Here is a 20955-nt window from a genome sequence, read left to right as displayed (position 1 = left end):
TTGCACAGCCTCACAGACGCAGAGGTAATATAAAAAATATGTATAAATATAAAAGACATTAACACCAACCGACTTCTCTAACCTTTAGACCACCACGATAAGGCCAATTACACACAGTCGCAAGCATTAATTCTAAGGGTGCTTAATAATAATATCTAAGTTCTTAAAGACCCAAAAAGACAATATGAACCCGTGACTCAAGCTGATAACATAGTCTTATCCTTATACCCTTTGACCCTAAATAGCTAGTGCTGCTATGGGCTGAGTGAACCAAATAATGTCGAAAGATGGCCCGTTTACCATATGCAATACATCCAATACAAAGAGTCCAAGAGGATTTAAAACATCTACAAGCTTCTTCATCAGTCACATAAAAAACTACCATAAAATGACAGGATTTGAAGGAAATATGTAACAGCCACTGCACAGACTGGCAAAAAAACACCCAAGATGAGGAGACAGTCATTGTAGTTATTGTGAACCAATGTGCCTTTATGATTCATAATCCCAATGAGATTTTCTAGGTAAAATAAAGGTTTAATAATAATCTAAAATTATGGCACTACAGGGGGTACTTGAGGTTAGGATTGAAAATTAAAATGTCCCACCCCAGGTGTGAGATGACCAGAAAAGATAAAAACTATAGAGATAAATCAATTCAGGAGCCACTAAATCAGTGTTTTTCAACCTTGGGCCTTGGGGTCGGGGCCCCATATGGGGTCGCCTGAAATTTCTTAAAAAAATAGATTTTTGAATTTTTTAACCATTATTATTCTTTTTTTTATTATTATTAAAACAACACACACTCTGAAACAACTATTTCCATAGTTTCACTTTGTGAAATATAAATCTAGTTCAACTAAAACGCAGTTAATATATATATATATATATGACCTCAAACATGATCTACAACTAATTCTATGACAAAAATTGTCTTTGGGGTCACCAGACATTATTAAAATCAAAAGGGGGGTCACAATCCAGAAAAGGCTGGGAACCACTGTGTTAAATACTGTTTACTAAATTCTTTAAAATGCGTGTGTTCACTCATTCATTCCATTATTATGCTCTATAGTTTTAGTTTTTTGTTTTTTTTAAATACTATTCTAAGAAAAATGTTGTAGTCAGACAAAGGGGGGTACTTGGATTCAGAAATAAAAGAACCGGGTACTTGAGCAAAAAAAAGTTTGAGAACCACTGATTTAACAGACCAAAATTCTGGGTTCGTTTTGATTTTTTCTTTTTAAAAAAAAATCCACAATGGTGCCAAACCAGCCAGTTTCCCATTGAAAGTATCTGTGTTCACTGTGTTTTGCCCAAGGGCACTTTGACACATGGAAACAATCAGCCAACCTTTTGATTGGAGGACGCTTCACTACCTGTCAGCCACAGCTCATACAGAGAGGATGCTGACATGTGACAGCTGTGTTGAATCACTGTGTCAGTGGGTGAGATGGCAGCAGTGTGATAGGTCTGTGCTTTGGCTTATCTGGCTTTTGCAGATGAAGCCCCTCTACTGCCACAGGCTTTAAAAACACACACACACACACACACATTTCTTCAAACACACCTCTGACTCCTTTACTGTTTTCAAGGGCACAGATCCTGCCTTTTAATAAATTCCTAAAAACAACACTTTGTGCAAACTGCAGCCCAGGACTCTCAGTTTCTGTCAACATTACTGATGTAGTAACACCTAGATCAGGGGTGTCAAACTCATTTTAGTTCAAGGGCCAAAAATAAAGTAGGTTGATCTTAAGTGGGACGCAAATTTTAGGCAGGAAAACAAGCAAATTCAACAGTAATTTCCCTAAATTTTGCACTTTGACATATAAATGATACCTAAAGTATGAAAGATGCTGACGATACCCAAGCAATAAGCGACAGATATCAGTGCCTGGAGGATTTTCGCAGTTAAATTTAATTGATTTTGTGACATTATTATTTACTTTCCGAAAATTATGAGAAATAATTTCAGAAAAAATTGAGATTTAAAATGACTGCAGTCATGTGATAAAAGCATGGGGAAAATGCCATCCTACAAATATTGTGGAGTTCAATTTAATTAGTGTATATAGAAGGGCTGAGATATCCACAACTGAATTATTTGGTAATTTACACAATAATTCATGTTTTTCTTTTTTTTTTCTTTTTTTTTTTTACTTTCTCCTGTGAGCCGAATTGAATGGTCTAAAGGGCCACATTTGGACCCCAGCCCTTGACTTTGACACATAAGACCTAGAGCTCATTCAGGAGTTTTCATCCTTTGAATTGCACAATTATTTCCAGGTAAATCTTAAAAAAGCCAACATTGAAAATCTCGTTGTGTCTGTCACACACTACTGACACTTTAACCTAAAGCTGTGCTTTCTTTCACTCTCCTAATAAATAAAGTAATTAAATTTAGAAAGTACAAGATTCTGGAAAAGCTGAAACAGTATTTCTCTACTTGGGAAAAGCACACATGTCCAGGAAAAAATGAAAGGGAACCAGAAAGCAGAGGGCCTTTTTCGAGGTGTGCGTTTCCTAAGTTACGGCTGAGAAATCTGGATAAAACGCTTGTAGATGGAAAGTCATCTGCTTCATAGATTTCTAGTTCAAACTGCTCAATTGCCTGAAGAGAAGCTTTGCCACCTTGATAGAGTAATCTGTGTGTATGTGTTCATTTATATCTGAGTTAATATCCCCGGGGATCTTCTGATCCAGATTCTTCAATCTTCAATCGCACGCACGCTCTTACATGGCGCACTCCTAGAAATAATGCTCCCCATATGAATTCCTCTTTCATCGTGGCTTGGGGACTTCCCGTCTTTCCTGCTTCTCTATAGCTGAGATCTGATACAGTAATTGGAAGAAATCCCAACATGTTGGATTTCCATTGGTGTCTGATTTGCATCACAGGTTTAGTAGCTAAACAACAAGAATCAAAGAGTGATCCAGACTCCCACAGGCACTGCTGTATTACCAAACATTATAGTGAGCTAACAAAACAAGAGATGAGAGAGCTGTTAGGAATACAAAGTGCCAAATAGCAAAGTTAAACAATATATCAAACTTCATAATTTTTAATAATAATTATTCATTTTATTTAGTGGCACATTTTAGGATACACAAGGTCACTGTACTTATATTACACAAAATATACAACGTACAAGTCTGATTTATATCAGACATGGCCAACTTTTATCATAGTGAGGGCCACAAAAATGTGATCCAAGGGTCACACAATCTGAATTTATATCAATTCTTTGTTAAACGACCAATTTGAAAGGTTTTTTTTTTAAAAAGAAAGGTTTTGGCTGTTTAGTGCATATTTGGAATAATTGTGTGTATTTCTCAAGTCATTTGGTATTTTTTGTTATTTTGTGTGTCTGTGTTTTTGTAGTTAATTTATTTTGATTTTATGCATTTATTATTTTGTGGACTTGTTTGTTTTTGTGTTTTTTAAGAGTTGTGTTGTCCCTATTTAAGTTTTTTTTTGGAGTCATTTTGTGTGTCTGAGCATTTTTATTGCTGATTTTATTTTATTTTATTTATTTATTTATTTTTCCTCTACTTTTATTAGCGTGCTTTTGTTTGGTTCTTTTGTGTGAGTTATTTTGTTGTTTTAAATACTTCTTGGAAATGTTGTCATTTTCTTCTACATAAACCATTGTAATAAACCATATGTAATAAAATTCACTCAAACAAACCAAGCACTTTAGACATCATAGATCACATTCTTTCTAAAGTATTCTTAGCCAATAAAACTCTATTTAAATAAATCTACATCAAATGAACATTTTGAATTACAGTTTTTACGGGGGCTGATGGCCACATGTGGCCCGTAGGCCACCACTTGCACATGTCTAAGGCAACCGCCACTATTTTAGGTACTGCTCATTATATGAATTACACAATTAGCCAATTCCATAAAACCCACCTAATATATTTAGGGCTGTAAAGTTTAAAAATCAAGCATCAAAATGTGCAGGAAAATTTATTTGAGTATTATCAAAGTGATGTCTTTGTTGATATGAGATACACGAGTCTAACTTTTTCAGAATCAGCAGATTTATTATAATTTTAACACAAAAATATTTCAGAAAATGAAAATCCAGTAAGCAGCAGCAGTCCTCAGGGCAAAAGCCATTGTTGAAGACAATGGTTATCAAACCCTGCATACTACCTTTTGATCACCGTACTATTAAAGGAGAACCATTAAACTGACCTGTTTTTACCCCTGGGTTATTACTACACTAAACACTACACATGACAACTTGTGATTTTTGATAATTGCTTTTTTGGAAATCTATTAATATTAGATAATTTTTTTCACACTGATGGTTAGATTTCTTATCTGTCCATTTATTGTATAATATTTCAATCTTTTCACAATGACTTTTTTATTTTTATTGTAACTCACTTCTAAAGATAAATGGACATCTCTTTAGACAATGTTAGGTGCCACTCAACTAAAGGAATCAGTGGTTCAGAAACAGGGCTGTTACACTACACGGCACTACAAATTCAATTTTTACTCTCAGTACTAATGTGATTGTGTACCACAACATGTTGAGCAATCGTGTAATATTCTAGGGTGTAAAGATTAACAGGCATTAGATGCTAGTGTTGAAGCTGTAGAAAAATACGCAAAGGATTACATATGCTTAAGTTTTGTACTCTGACATGCCAGATTGTTGGAGAAAAACAAATATATCATCTATTTTATGCTATCCACCCTTTTTTGCCATATGCTGTATGTACTGTGTTTATCCTGCTAAAGTAATGCAGCCCAAAGTCCCCTCACTTTGGTTATGCTCAAATTGGTGTGAAGACAAAACGATTCAAGAGGCCTCTGACACCTGAGATGGTTCAAAACACATGACAAATATTCATGAAAAGATTTCAAATCTACATAGAAGATAAAACAACAAATGTTCTGCCACCAGGGGTCCACATTGGTCACCTGCTCCAGTCTAGTTCTGTCTTATTTTGGCTGTGTAAACACTGTCTGTGCCTTATGGCGTTAAACCTCAGTGTTCAAAAACTCTTTCACTGGACTAAAAAACAAACCAACGACCTCCTTAAACACATACATGGAAAAGCTCGTTTGGCATGCCAGCCGGGAATTATCCACACACAGAGAAGTGTAACAATCCTGTTGAAAGGATCAGACTGTCGCTACAGTGTGTAGTAATGAGACACAACAAAGAACAACATAAACAGCAGAGCTTCTCCTGCAAATGATGACATACATGTGCTAACAGGGCAGTCGCTCTGATATTTTACAACAAAATATGCCATATTGAAATACTTGGACCAGGATAAATAAATTGCTCTACTTTATACCCAAACACATTTGTATTTAGCAGAAAAAAAGTGGTTTTGGGGTTTAGTTACTCTTTAAAAATAAATGGCAGCCGCTGTCTCTCATGAACAAGACAGTATTTTCTCTTTGCGGCTGCTCTACAACTTCTGAAGTATTTTGAAGAAAATAACCAACTAGCCTGCTATTATTATACATGATCTTTTGTTAGAGCTCGCCATTAAAATACACAAGTACCCTATTAACAAAGAATTGAAAATGAGATCAATCATTATTCCTGCATCAAATAAGCATCAAGAATCCTCTTGTGTTGGAATAAGGAGAGTAAAAGACCGCACACTTATCATTTTGGTTAGTTTAGTGATGTATAATGTTGACTTCTGTTATGTGCAATTAAATAATCTGGAGAAATTGAAAAGGAAAAATGAGATTTACTTTCTCATACAATCAGTTACTGACTCTTTGACCCTTAAAGACCTGTTCTTTAGTGCATTTGACCCAGCCAAGAGAATCCTTTGAAATTGATAGAAATTGCCAAGCTGAAACTGCCTCTCATTAACTACTGAGCCTTTATGCATCTCTTTCAACCTGGATTTGGGCTGGACTCGTTTGGACTTCTGATTGAGAGGATATTGACCCGTATCCCTGTTGCTGGGCGATGAAGGAACCCCTACCAATCCACCCAAAAGTGACCCTCAACAGTTAGCAAGAGATCGAGAGGTAGCATTTCAATAACATGAAGAAAATTCAAGGTTACACTTCTTATTTTCAGTTTAAGTGTAAAACATGCCACTGGCAAGGTCACTGACAAATACATCATATTCCCACAGACTCATGAACATGGAATAAACATAAATAAATAATAATGCCTATACTATCTGTTCATTAAAATGCATCTAGCATCTGTTGAACAAGTAATTTTCTATCACCATTCAGTGGGTGCGTTAATGGGATTTTTTGAGATGGTGGTGTTGTAATGGAGCATTAAAGATTGCCATGTTCTGAGAGAATAGGCAGACATCAGATCATAACAAAGCCTGCCAGTGTTTTTAAGGATGCATAGACTGTGCTGGGCGGTATGGCCAAAAAATAATTTCACAGTTATTTTTCCCAAGCACGACTTGGTGTTAATCACTTTTTCAAATGATTTAGAGAATAATTGCTGCAGTAAATTGACTAGGAATGATCTATTTTACTGTCACAAGGAGTGAATATTGTAGAAACACTTCAATATACACACAAAACTCTATTAAAAAATCTCAGACTTTAAGTGAGGACTAAGCTGCTTGTGAATGCTGTGAGAGAGCTAATCAAAAAAAAAGAAGAAACAATCCATGTTTTTATCTGCAAAAGTCTCCAATAACACTGGAAAAAGTTGCTTCATCTGTCGCTAGTCCCTTTATATGATAAAGAGTCATTGGAGGAGTCTGAAAGCTCCCTTAATATATATATATATATATATATATATATATATATTATGATATTCATACATATATAGATGTATGAATATCATATGATATATAAAAATAAATGTATAACACAATCAAATTATATATACACAAAAAATATTCACATAAGAGAATTTCTGTGCATGCTTTACTTTGATACCATACCAACACAATCAGAGTTTATGAAAGTTTGACAATGTACATTTGGCATTTTGACCTAAAAGAAATGTCTTTATACATTCTGGCATAATTTTACATATTAGCAGCGAAAAAAAAGTGCAAGATTTACTCTCATGCATCAAATGCTTTTCTTTTTTAAAGGCTTTTCATGCTTAACAACAATCGACATCTCAGTTCTCTGTTGCATCTGTAAATGGGGATTTACCACTGAAGCCACACATGCACAACATGAAACATTTTTATATTACATATCTATGTCAAGTCACTTAAACTATACCTTACAATAACATCTACTAAAACATGGGAATTGTACAGAGCTCTATAGTGTGAATAAAAAGAAGCCTTCCCTTTCAGTCAGCGAACACGTACATTCATTACTCAGACAGCTCACATTCAGTCATTTACTGTGGTGGATCTTTGGCTCCCTCTTCTTCACAGAACTGCTTTAGTGCACTCCCACTGGAGAATGTTCAGGCTAGAACTGCTCCTTTCAACACCAACTACAGTTATTCTATGCTCTTTGCAGCAATCTCAATTAGGATTATATATTAGCGGTTTTGCATCACACGCTGGTCAACTGCTGTGAAAGATCTGTAAGCAAACATGAGTCCTGAGAGTGCAAACACATTGGTTGCACACTAGCTTCATTTCAAGCTACAGCCAAAACGTGGTTATGAATACATATAAATAGAAAGATTACAGCCCTTTGTTTCTTCTTTTAACAGACTTTTCATCAAATAAAATAAGCATGTGTATTTAAAGGTCATTTAGTAGCTAGTTCAGCTTGTCTTCTAGACAAAAACTGCATTTCAAACAATGTTTTTTAACACATTATGGTAATTTGAGATGTCATGGATTAATTATCATTTTACCTCAGATAGATGGATGGATGTTAGATAGGCTGATAACGCACATGTGCATTAGCAATTAAAAATGCCACTAAAATTACAAAAAGGCTAGATATGAAGAAACAAAGCCTTGTAGAAATTGTGATAAGTGATCACTGATTTTGCATTGTTGCAAACGTCTTCTGAAATTAAACAAGAGCTCATGGAAAAACAAAAGCAGTGTGTGATTTCTGCATGTGTCACTAAGCACTACAGTTTCTTTTTTTCCAAGTTAGTTTTCTCATTCATGTTTATTGACATTACATTTCTATTATTAAAATGAAAAGAATATATTTTAATTCTTGTGTTTGGACAGTACAAATAAAACTAAATAGCTTAGATTAAATAACTTGCATACCTCAAGCAGATAATGTGCAACTCTTTCCGGTTGCAAAGCAGCACATTACTACATGGAGACAGAGAGAGTTTACGCAACCATTCAGATCAGCATTCAATTTCATTGTTGGCTAATTTAACTTAATGATCAAAGTGTTGTCATAAATAGTTATACAGTATAGCTTAAAGTAAAAATATTACTGCGCAAGTGTAGAATTAAATCCAATCAGCTGCAGCAAAAGTAAATGGTTTTTAAATATGCAAGAGACACAAAAACTGTTGCTGTCACCTCTGCAATCACGTTAATCTCACTGTGGCGTTCAAAACAGATAATCACAAACTGACATGCTTTGTTATACTTCAAATCAACCCACTTCAGCATCTTCTAATTCACTGGATTTAGTTGCAGAGGGAACAAAAAATAACGAAGAATGAATTCAGTTCCAATGAGTTCTGTCAGTCCACAAAGAGGTTAAAACAATAAGAAAACAATCTCTTTGACAAAAATATTAAATAAAAACCCAAGTTTGAACACGATCATAGGAATTAGTGCTGCTCAAAAGAGTCTTACATTGTCTAAGTGGTTGAGATCTATCTATAAAGCAAAAAAGGTCTGCGTGCGTGCGTATATATCCCCGATGCGGTATGAGTTCGACCTGAAACTTAGTCAACGGCTTCCAAATACCACAAGTGTTTGCATCCGTTATTTTGGAGTCATTTGGTGTTGCAAAACATTCATTTTAATTTTAAGATTAAGTCTCCCTCTCGGTAGTGAGCGCGGTACTTCCGGTTCCGGGTCATATGACGTCACTGTGTCGCAGTTTGTTTGGGTTTAAAAAAGAAGGTCAATATAAAAAGTTATTTAAGTTAATGATTCATGGTTATTTTAAATTATTCCTGTGATCCCAAACTTCCTTTAAATCGCGGGTCACGGACTCCACTTCCTCCGGGGCGGTGGCTCTGCTGAAACACACAAACACACGGCTGATGTGTGTGAGAGTGCCGGGATGTACATGCTGAACGCACACAGAGTCGTTTAGAGAGAGTGTTTGACTTTGGTGTTGCAAAACGTTTATTTTTCGTGGTACAGTAGTCCCGCGTTTATCGCAGAGGTACCTTCTAAAAATAACCCGCAATAGGTAAAATCCGCAAAGTAGCTTTATTTTTTACAATTATACATGTTTTAAGGCTGTAAAACCCCTCACCACACACTTTATACACTTTTGTCAGACAGGAATTAACATTTCTCTCTTGTTTAAACGCTCTCAAAATTCAAACCTTTGCAAACATACAACACGATCAGACTTTGATCCTGAACGCATTAACAGTCTTTGTTGACGATGACGACCCCGGTCTGTTCACCCATTCAACCATAATAACCGGACTAGGAAGGATTAGGAGTGGAGGATAATCAGCGATGAGGTGGAAGTAGCAGGTAAAAGTTCTCTCTGTAGCACTGAGCTAGGATAGCATTAGCCGCTAATCATGGCTGCTTTTATCACTTGGGGTTATGTTTATGAGAGGAGAAAAAGACACGCAGCTCCTTGCTTCAGCAGGCAGTGAAACTCACAGAGTTGGATGAACACAATGCGCGATCATAAGCTGTAAAAAAAAAAAAAAAAAAAAAAAATTCAACCAAATTTGCACTGTAAAAAAGATCCCCGAAAGAGAACCGCGTTACAACAAGGGAATACTGTACTTCCGAGTCTCTCTTTTTTTTTTTTTTTTTTTTATCTCTCAACAACCTGTGACAGATTATGTGCATGCGCCCAGCTGACACGTGCGTGCAGTATTTACAATAAAAATAAAAATATACTAAATGCGTAAAATAAAACAATTTTCTTAATGAATGTGTTGTGTATGTATTTGTGTATTCATTAGACAAACACACTGATCTTGTAAGCATGACTGGTACAAATCCTCCGATTGATCAAACAACACTACTGTACTGTACATACAAAAGCAACAACTAAATACACAAGCTTCAGATTCCAATGAGAGATGCATCAACAGATCTCCTCCAAGGAACAGAACGGAAATATAAACACAAAGCAAAGTATTTTAGTTGTTGAAGATGAATCAGTCATGAACTGTGGTTTAAGCTGGAGCACCATGTGCTGTCCCCAAATTTGTGACAAAAATCAAGAAATGAGAGAGAAGAGAAGGAGCATAAATTAATGTGGAAGAGGGAAAAACCTCACACTGGTGTTCAGCATCAGCTTCTCACTGAACTCTGTTCAAGTCACTGTTTAGGATTAAATAAGACTGGGTCGTCAAGCTGTTAAACAGATTTGGCTTTCAAATAAATTCTGCACATTCATCCGTCTATGTGTGTTATATGGGTTTGATGAGAGTTCTTCCTCAGACAGTTTAAAATGCAATTTGCTTTTTGGAGAATTTTTTTAAAAAATATTTTCTTCATTGAAGTCAATAAAGCTTAGATTTGACTCAGAGAACATTTATTTTAAGCATCAGTTGACCCCAAGCTGCATTAACAATAGGTTATGTATTGCTTTGTAGATTTAGATGTTGTAAAACGTGCATCATAACTCTTGAGTATTTGTGTCCTTTGTCAAGCTGTTGTTCTCAGTCTCACCCTTTCTTTTGTTTGACGGAGAAAGGAAGTGCTGAGCGTGCCAAGAGTGTCATACCTTTGATCAGACTAAATTCCTCTATATGCATTTCGTCATAGCGTGTGTATTTACTGTTCAGCCTTGCTGAATAGTGTGTCCCAAGTCCGTCATAGTGTGTCACTTCAGTTGTGATCATTTACAGCTTCATAAAGCTTCCTCAAAGCCACACCCATAACTTACAGAGTGCAAGTGTTTTATGTTTCTTACATAGCATTACATGAATCTGATAAACTACACCACACTTAACTTGTTTTATTATTTGCTAACAGAGTAATGTCCTGTACTAATGAGCTTTTATCGTTAACTTTCCTCATGTTGCATCATCAATAATGTGAACAAGGAGAAAGAAGCGCTTACCCTGTGTCACATGTAAGATCCCATGTAGAGAATTCATGGCCGTCAAGGTTAGCCACTACCTTGGCCGTCCTCGGCCACAGGGTGTGACGTTTGATATGAACTGGCTCATGGCCGGCGTCCCATGAGGGCTCACGACTGCAGCAGGTGCCCATCCTCCTAGTGCTTTTCTAGAAACTTTTGGTAGTATTTAATGAAAACTCCAGAAGCCTTTGAAATGTCTTCAGTTCTTATGGTTTCTCACTAATTCATGCACGTCTCTGACTGCCTTTTTCCTCATCATCTTCTTGATCGGTTTAGCCTCTTCCCAGCTTTTCCCAACATTTATTTTGATCTAGACCGAATTGCTAATGTTTTGATGGCCCGTCCCAGGCAGAGTACCTCCTCCTCGCTCTGACAAACATGGTTCTGTCTCCCACAACAATCTAGGAATGCAAGGGCCACCACATTGTATCAACCATCTTGATGTTTCTCACTCATTGTTTGTGTCTTTGCTCTTCAATCCAGTCTTTGTTTCTGATTTCCTTTACTCAATGTGGAACCCATATTGAGGCCTCACTCTTTCCAGTTGAGACTTTGTCCCTTGCTCCACAGACAGCAGTTGTGCAGAGTTGCTGTCAATTGTGCTGAGCATTGCGTGGGTTTGTAATGCGCAAAGATCATGTTTCCAATCGTAGGCTTTGCTTGACATTTGATGTCAATGATGTTGATGTCAACCCTGGAACAACCTGTCACTGTGAATGTTCATGGACATAACTTTTTCATTTAAATGTTCACCTATTTGCACTACTCATCAATGCACTACTGCACTATTATCTTATTATTATTATTGTATTCTTATTTTATTTCATTATTATTATTATTATTATTACTATTATTATTATCTTGTTATTTTTTATTTAGTTTGCACATATTAGTCTAACTACTCTTATATTTATGTTTATACTTCTTTTTTCTTTTTATTTTTCTCTATTTTATTTATTTTTCTTTATTCTAGTTGATTGTTATTATTTAATGTTATACTACCTGAGAGAGCACAGGTCACCAAAAGAAATTCCTCGTGTGTATTCATTCACCCCTGGCCAATAAAGTTGATTCTGATTCTGATTCTGTACTTTTGTTTATGTGCCATATTAGAATTGTCTGCCATCACTAAACATGTATTAGCTTAACGTTTGCAATGAAAAATAGGCATTTTCTTATTTATTAACTTGATCTTTAATCACACACTTATCATTATATACAGTTTATCAGATAAGCAGGCAGTCTTGAGAAATTATGACACCTTAAACTTTTTTTAAAAAAAGACCTAAGGGTGGATGTTACAGAGTGAAATTTAGCTAGCAATCACGTCTGTGTTCCCTGAGATAATGAGGTAAATATGTATGCAAGCCTAAAAGCTGGGCTCTTATCACTGATTAAACAAGAAATCAGTGAGTCCCTTTAATCATAAAGAACTTCATTAGACTCATACACACAATGAGAGAGCAGAAGGAAAAAGCAGCAAAACTAGTTGAGTACTGACTAGTTTCCATAAAGTTGTTCATAGAGATAAAATCGACTCATTCTGGAGAACATTCAAAATGTAACATTTCTAATAAACAAGAGTAATGAATGACTCAAGTGATGTTTAAACTAAACTGCTAGCTGGTGAATGAGTGTCAGCCTTTATGTATGGTATTATCAAATCTAATATTAGTTATCAATTTGCAGTTTTTAAATAGCAAATGGACTTTATATAGTGCATTTCATTACCATTGAGGTAGTACCAATGCACTTTACAATGTCCCATTCACACACCAATGAGACAGAGCTGCCATGCAAGGTGCTCGTTGTCAATCATTGGAAGCAACTTAGGCACATTGACAAGGGATCGAACCCACAACCTCTCGATCAAAAGACACCTGAGCCACCCTTTGTTTGGAAAGAGAGGTGAAGATTTTCCACTCCTTATTCTAACATATATCATTTTAAACTCATCAGTTGATGCAATATACTGTATACTATACTCTTTAATGGTGCCCAGCCAGTGCTGCTATGTGCTAAGCTACGCCAAAACATCAAGGTCAGTGGGTGATACAGAGCTTCTTTAGTCTCAGAAATGCAGTACATTTACCGCTTGCAATACATATAACAAGGCTTTCAAAAGTGTTCACAATCAAAGTAATTTAAAACTATTTTAAAGGGAATAAGAAAGTGAAGGTAGAGAAGCAGGGTAAGTGTACTTTGAGAGGATGTTGACTAAGATCAGCAAGGGAAACAAGAGAGACGGCTCGCGGCCCTGTGTGAAAAAACATCATGGAGTCAGATAGTGAAAACTACTGAAGAACAATCAAAGCACTGCTTTAGCAGATTCTCTCAGAGGGTTGTTGCTGTTTTAGATAAAAAAAGCACTTTTCAAAATAGTAAAAAAAAAAACAACCTTAAAATCAACCTTAAAAATTATCCAATATTTCACGCTCTTAAGAGTTGCCTGCATTCCTGCACACGATGTTTTTTGCTTTACACAGGATACATACAACACACGCTGACAACTAAAGCACATTTTTAGGGAAACAGCAGAGCGGACCGAGGGAAATAATTTACCACAGGAACCTTTGGAGATTACTGATTTACTCAGAGAGAAATATTTATGGAGTGACCAACAGAGAAGTCTAAAAAACAAATAAATGCTTGGCACAGGTGGTCAAATGTTCTTGGCAATTTTTGGGGGGAGAAACAGGTGTTAAAGTAGACAAGACAATTTAATATGGGAAGAAAAAAGAAATCGGGCAATAACAAAATTGCTCATAGGCTGGCATTTACAATCTTTAACTTTACTGCTGTTCCCAAAGGTAAACACAGACACTAGTTAGCACCTTTGCCCGGTGAATACTACAGAAAAGCCGTAGTTGACAAAGCTTTCTTTTCAGCCTTTCATTCATCTCCCAGGAACTGTTGGTTCTCTGGTGGTTTAGCTTCGAATTCATTGCAAAACAAAGACTCTTCTTTATTTGAGAACAAAGGGCAGTGGACACTGAGCACAAACTGACCCGTCGCTCTTTAAACACTGATGTGACTCATCAGTTTTAATGGGAGAGTTGACAAAGATCATTCATCAAGATGAGAAAAATATTTAAGTCCTAATTATTTCCCCTATAGAACAAAAACATGTCAGAGTTGCTTTTCAAGCAGATTCCATTTCATCATCCCATAGGACTACATTCAAATCCATTCAGAGTTTACCTGCTGACCCAGGGCCTCTCACTATGAACGAATAATGCTTTTTATCAATCGCATTCTCTTCCTGGGGACTCAGCATGTGTTTTCAATGACTCATCCTCACTGATCTCCTCTTGCCTCACGTTGGTTTAAGATACATTAATTCTCAGATTTCCTGCATTGCAGTAAAAGAGAGGTGGGAATCGATTGCTGCATTCTTAAAACTGATACGTTTGTGTCGTTTCCGGTATGACTGTGCCTGAATCTCTTATAAATCAAACACTGCAAACAAAAAGCAAACCTGCTGATGGTTTGAAAAATTCAACATTGTGAGAAAAAAAGTTCTGTAGCAGAGTACAACAGAGCACTTAAGTCTTTCAGAGACCATACTCCTGACATTACTGTAAGCGGCTTTGAGATAAGCCTCTTGGTCACAGCTTGGTGATACCATCATTGTGCTTACATGGCCAATCAGACAGCACTTGTATCACTGCACTACCAATTTGGCTTTTGGGCTCAACCACCACCTCCACCTGACAGCACACCTCTGCGTCATTTAGTGTCACTTTACTGGAGCCGAAGGAGCAGCACGGATATCAAAACGCTGACGCCAGCTAGTTTATCGTTGTGAAAGGTGAAAGATCAGAAATAATATAATTTAGTTTTTGATCTTTATACCTTAGCATGTCACAAATCTATTACTGGATTAACAGACAGTCTCACATACAGTATGTGTAAGGTACGGAAGCAAGGTAAAAAACCCCATGCATACGTAGGGAGAACATGTAATCTTAACACTGAAAAGGCCCACAATCAACGAGTTTTCGCAGTAATGCAATAGTGCTAACCAGGGTTGGAGTCAATTATATTTGTCATCGCATAATTGATAATTACAATTATGACAATTATAATTAGAATCGTAATTCAATTGTAATTGAGTTTAGATACAATAATTGATTTTATAATTGTAAATGTTATTAACATTTTATAAAAACTGTCATTTGCAATGTAATTAAATACAAAACTGGTGATCCATGTTACAGTTCTATGTCTTACACATATCTAGTTATAATTATTAAAATATGTTTTAGATCATGTTTACCTGTCAGTTATCTTGAGGATCATTATAACATTTAGAAGAAATGTAAATCTAGGGCTATACTGATAGAAAAAAAGCTCAGACACCCACATCAAAAATATTAATACCAATATTTTCTTTGATTAGGAAGCATAACAAGGTAACCAATAGATCAGATTAGATCAATTAGATTATATATAATATTCTTTAGTGTATTTTACAGATGATTTAAGACATGGGTCAAACTGACCCGTAATCATTAGAGATGCTAACAGAACGCTAACACAAGAGGAAGGTTACAATATTTATTAAAGGCTCTGCAATCGTGGTTAATTGAATTTGAACTTTGTTAATGAAAATGTAATTGATTTCAGGGGTAAAATAATAATTGTAATTGGGAAAAAATGCTGGTCACTGTAACTGTAATTAAATATGGGTAATTGAAATCGTAATTCTAGCTGAAAAACGTAATTGACCTCAACCCTGACTCACATACACTTTTTCTCTCTGTATACAAATGTGTCTCTCCCTGCCTTTATTTCAATCTTGTTAGCAAGTTATGCACACTGTAGTAGTGTGTGTGCATGCGTGTGTGCGTTATCCCAATTTGTACCTGATTGGCTTTGTCCCCCTAAATATCTCTGTGCCCAGACCCCAGCTGGGAGTGATCTCAGTTTATTAGGAAGAGGAGGACCCATCTGTGAGCCCTGATAGGGGGCAGACAGAATCACATATCATGTCATGTCTGGTTGTGAGCTAATGTAGGGCTGCAGCACGAATAGTCTTTATGTTTGAACATTACAGGATAGGAATGTGCGTGTGTGTAGCCCCCTGGTTCATGGAGGGGAGCATTAGTCATAAAGCAAGTCCAGGCAGAGAACAAGTCAACCTAAAGATGGACAAGAACCAGGAACCGCAAACAAACAGTAAATTATAGTAGCATTTAGGGGTGAGTATTGACAAGGATGTTGCAATATGATACGTATCACGATACTTGGGTCGCGATACAATGTTATCGCGATATTCTACCCAGTTAATATCAAAATTAAACGTAGAGATGAAAAATCAAGTTGCTGAATATGTTCATCAGAAGATATTGATAATTCAGAGGACAAATGGAGTCAAAACTATTTGCTTCAAAACATCCCATTTATTATTTATTATTAGTGTTTTTGCACATTTTCACTGAAAAAAGAAAATGCAGTGTTACACTGCCATCATAAAAATCAAGTGACCATTGCAACATTATGAAAGCATTGTAACCACTGAAATATTGCACGAATACACAAAAATATTGATTTAAAAAATAATTCTAGATTCCTGCACCAAGTGTTCTTAGTGTCAATAGGACTCTCATTATTACTTAACTATTGTGAAAAAAAATGATTAAATTCAATAAACTCATGAAAACTTTAAATGCTAGTTAAAGTAATGGTGTATACACGCATTCACAGCTATATTTTGTGTGGTATACAATATATTGCAATGATACATATAAGTCATGTTCTAAAAAAATTACTATTTTTCTGAAGAAATAAACAAAACCGTACAGAGGTGGCAAAAGTACTAGTCTTCAGTACTCAGGTAAAAGTGTAGCTACTTGAATAAAAACTGACTTAGTAAAAGTACTGAAGTTGAAAAGCACATGCTATTAAATGTACTTAAGTAAAAAAAAAAAAAAAAAAAAAAGAAAGTAAAACAAATGTCCCTTCAATAATACGACTGGGTTTTTAAACCAGCAAATGCCATATCTTATTTTTTTAAGAACTTGTAGAAAACTGGTACATGGAAACAAGTTATATTTGTTACTTCTGAACACCTGGAGAATTTAGCACTCTATAAATACAAGTTGTTTGATAAAATGTGTCAAGAGAAAAAAACGCAAATGCTCAATTGAACCCAGAGCCGATTTGAACTAAAAGAGCTTTTAAAAACGTGAAATATTAACCACAAAACTAAGGGACCTGCCTAACAGAAAAAAGCTCAAACTACCAACATTTTTCAATTATTCTCAAGAGAATCATGTTCTCCAGGTTTGTGGAAGGGAGAAGTGGTCTTTTTGGTCTCCGTCAGCTTCACGGTTGTTGGTTTTCATCTTTTTACGTTGTGACATCATCTTTGAAGATCTTAAAAGTAGCAATCTGATTTTTAAAATGTAAGGAGTAGAATATACAGATATTTGTTACAAAAAGTAAGGAGTAAAAGTAAAAAGTCACTAAAAAAAAAATATTACTCAAGTAAAGTACAGACACCAGAAAACACTACTTAAGTACAGTAACAAAGTATTTGTACTTTGTTACCTCTGTATAAGTGGCATTTCAGGATGCTACGCAGCTTCGTACTGCAATGCTGATTTGCATCTTTTTTAACCAAAATAGGATGCCTCATTGCTTATGAGGGACACCTATATATCAATTATGATATATAGGTGATGGATTTCTTTCTTGGCATCTCTACTCATGCCTACTCCAGGGCATCTTTGGGCAGCTGCAGGGTCATCAGCTGGTACCACCGTTCATGGACATTTCGTCCCCTTGCCCGTACATCTCCCGTTGGGGGGGCAGTGGCTTGCTGGGGATGTCTCCATGCCACCCCCTGCAGCTGCCCTCATTGGGGTGTTGTACCCCAACTCCGATCCTTCCTTTATTAATTTTTTCAGGCTCGTCTCCGACATTCCTGCACGCCGGAAAAGATGGACTGCTGACTTCACCGCAAAGCCCCTCAATAATAGAACTTAGCTACTCAGGCTGGGGGTGGGCTCTATAGTTCCTGTATGTATTCACCCCTGATAATGATCAATGTAATCAGACTACTGCAGTGCTAGCCTGCTAATGCTAGCTGTCCTAAAACTTTACCAGATAAAAACCAGAGTGCATTTTTGTTCCGTGTATGTTTGTTGCTGGTTACTGTAATACTTTCTGGAATCTAAAATTTAAAAAGGCTTTTACTGGGTTTTCAGATAAGTGAGAAGGTAATATACTTTAACTTGCACAAAAAGTTATTCACAATTTTCATTTTTACTCTCTGAATGGGGCTATGACTGAAATATCTCAAGTGTAAATACTTTTTAGCATTATTTGAGTGTTTTTTTTTTTTAAGTTTTTTTTTTTTTTAATTCAGGTGTTTCCATTACGCCATTCAGATTTTGTGCATTTCTAAGGGTAATAGAAACCCAGCTTGTGACATTGATACAAAATCAAGAATAAATCAGTGACTGATTTACAAGCATTTATTTTCTGGAGGGAATGAAAAGCTTCCAAATGAGAGAAAGAATGAATGACAGAGTGATGAAATAAGACTCATAAGAGCAATAAATCTAAGGATAGGAATGAGGAATCACTGAGATAGAGAAAGTCCAGAGAACTCTGTCTGTTTTATTGCCTCCATGTATCAAAGGGCAGTCTCAAAATACAACTGGAATCACTCCAAAGATCAATGTGATGTCTGTGTAACACCAATGAGTTGTAAAAGCTCTGCGCCCGTATTCACAAAGCTTCTCGGAGTTCCCTCAGAGAACTCCCAACTTACCTGAAAATTCCTAGCTAGGAATCTTAGCTTAAAAGTGATTCAGGAAGTTTCTGAGAGCAACTCTGAGCAAGGAGCAAGGTGAACTTCATTCACATGCCAATTATTATATTGATTTACTTATTGTAGTTAACTGTCCACGTTGGTAATTTTACCACTTTATGTATGTAATATTAATGGTGGAGCAGACACAGCTGTCAGTAATTAATGTAATTGCTAGCCCTGCTAATCAATCCATCGTTCCCTCTCCAGTTGCTCCGCTGCGTGACTTCAGCGCAATCAGCAGTCCAGCAATCCCCAACGCTCCGTTTGCTGCGCATCTGTTGCAGCACGCAGAGGGCAGCAAGGACTCAGGAGATCCCGTTAATTCAAGTGTAATCGCGTGATACATATGTGTGATTTAACCATGGATAACTGCAATACTTATATGTAAAATACAATTTTAAAAGTGCTCAAACTGGGCCAACCATGTTATCAACGCAAAGGTCTGGTCCCCCAAAGTCCGAATATGTGCTTCATTTTCGAGTAGAGTCTGAATTGCGTCCGCTAGAGCCGAAACGGACAAATTTATTGCCGAATAAAGTTAGTTTTCATTTTTCGAAAAAGCAATACAAGGCTGCTGTTAGGTTACGCTGTGTGAGAAAAGTCAGAATAGTTTTATTGAAAATTAGAGTTTAAAGCAATACAACTTAGTGGATGGTGTGAAAAAACTAGAACAAACCAGAAACACTGTAATAGTTATAATTATTATTAAAAATATATGCCGGTAGCATCTTATTAAATCACTGTCGTTAAACATACAGATAATATCTTGCCGTCCTCTCCGTTTCTGTCTGTTTAAAACACTTTTAGGCTTCTTAAAAGTCCTCCTCACTACTCCTAACAGTTTTACACCTTAGGAGCTCTTTTAGGGCCTAAGACGCTTTGTGAATTACTTTTAATAGAAAAATCTTAAAATTCAAGGAATTCTAAGATTTTTCTTTAAGAGTGACATCACTAAGAGCTACTTTTTGCCATTGGATGCTTTGAGAATATGGGCACTGGTATCATCTTTAAAATACTGGAGCATGTTCCCATAGCAGAAGCAGGAGCTCCGAAGATAAAACACATGAACATTCCTCTGTAAAACTAAGACCTCAACAACTTTCTCTCTGAGAAAAGAAAACAGCCACTGACTCAGAGCCCTGTGAGGATCCCGGGTCAATGAAAAACAGTTTTTTCCCCCAAGAAACAAAAACTTGAAAACAAACCTGAAAACATTATAACAAGACTCTGCCGGTGAAGCTCTGGGGAACAGTTAGAAAAACATGGCCCCTGGATAAATAGACTGCCTTTGACGTGAAAGGATATTAGATGTCAGGAGTGTTATTACTTCAGCGTGTTATTTTTATTCTATGCCTTTCACAACCCAATAAAATGTATATAAAGAGAGACAGGAAATAAAGAAAATGACCCACTCAAGCACAAGCATACGATGCATTTGTCCCAACTTAATGAGCAAAGGCGGGTCAGTAGCAACACGGCTCGAATCTGTGTATGTAAAAAGATTTACGAAAAACACGAAACTCAATGTTTTGCTAATAATCAAAGCTCCTAAATGTCTTAAACACTTCGTACAAATTAACAGTACAAAGTGATACACAAGGCACTGATTAGAGCCAAACCTCATCATCACTGAACAGTCAACACAAAACTCTAAGCATTTAACCGTTTACCCAGAGTATGTAGGTAGGGCCTTTGATTTTTGGACAGAATGGAAATCACAGAATTAACTTCCCGACACCTAAATAACTATGATGCGGAATATCCCCTCACCAACATGTTTTGGGAGAATATCACACATTAACAAGTGGTTAAATATGTAACAAGTGTTTGAAAGAGATAAACACGCAGACGGCAAATATTGTACAATAAGACTAAATCTGACTTGAAGGCATTTGAGATTTGAGTAGGTTTGTTTCTTGGTTTTTTGTGGCGTCTTTTGGAGTCATTTAAATCCAAAGTG

The 20955-nt window shown here is 36.3% G+C and overlaps 1 protein-coding gene across 8 annotated transcripts in view; it reads right to left on the bottom strand.

Annotated features, from left to right (window-relative positions):
* Positions 1-20955, bottom strand: part of LOC114464420 (pleckstrin homology domain-containing family A member 7-like) — a 141413-nt gene that overhangs the window by 113254 nt on the left and 7204 nt on the right. Inside the window, exon 1 of one of the 8 annotated variants that reach the window (XM_028448581.1) lies at positions 11150-11454. The exons of the other annotated variants lie outside the window; for them this stretch is intronic. Coding sequence (XP_028304382.1) covers positions 11150-11301 — 152 coding nt within the window. The 5' untranslated portion in view covers positions 11302-11454. Of the gene's footprint in view, positions 1-11149; positions 11455-20955 lie in introns of those variants that run through there. 8 annotated transcript variants of the gene reach the window in all.

This window comes from Gouania willdenowi, chromosome 6 (assembly GCF_900634775.1).
Source record: "Gouania willdenowi chromosome 6, fGouWil2.1, whole genome shotgun sequence".
Taxonomy (NCBI): Eukaryota; Metazoa; Chordata; class Actinopteri; order Blenniiformes; family Gobiesocidae; genus Gouania; species Gouania willdenowi.
This window is presented reverse-complemented; position numbering and strand designations above follow the sequence as displayed.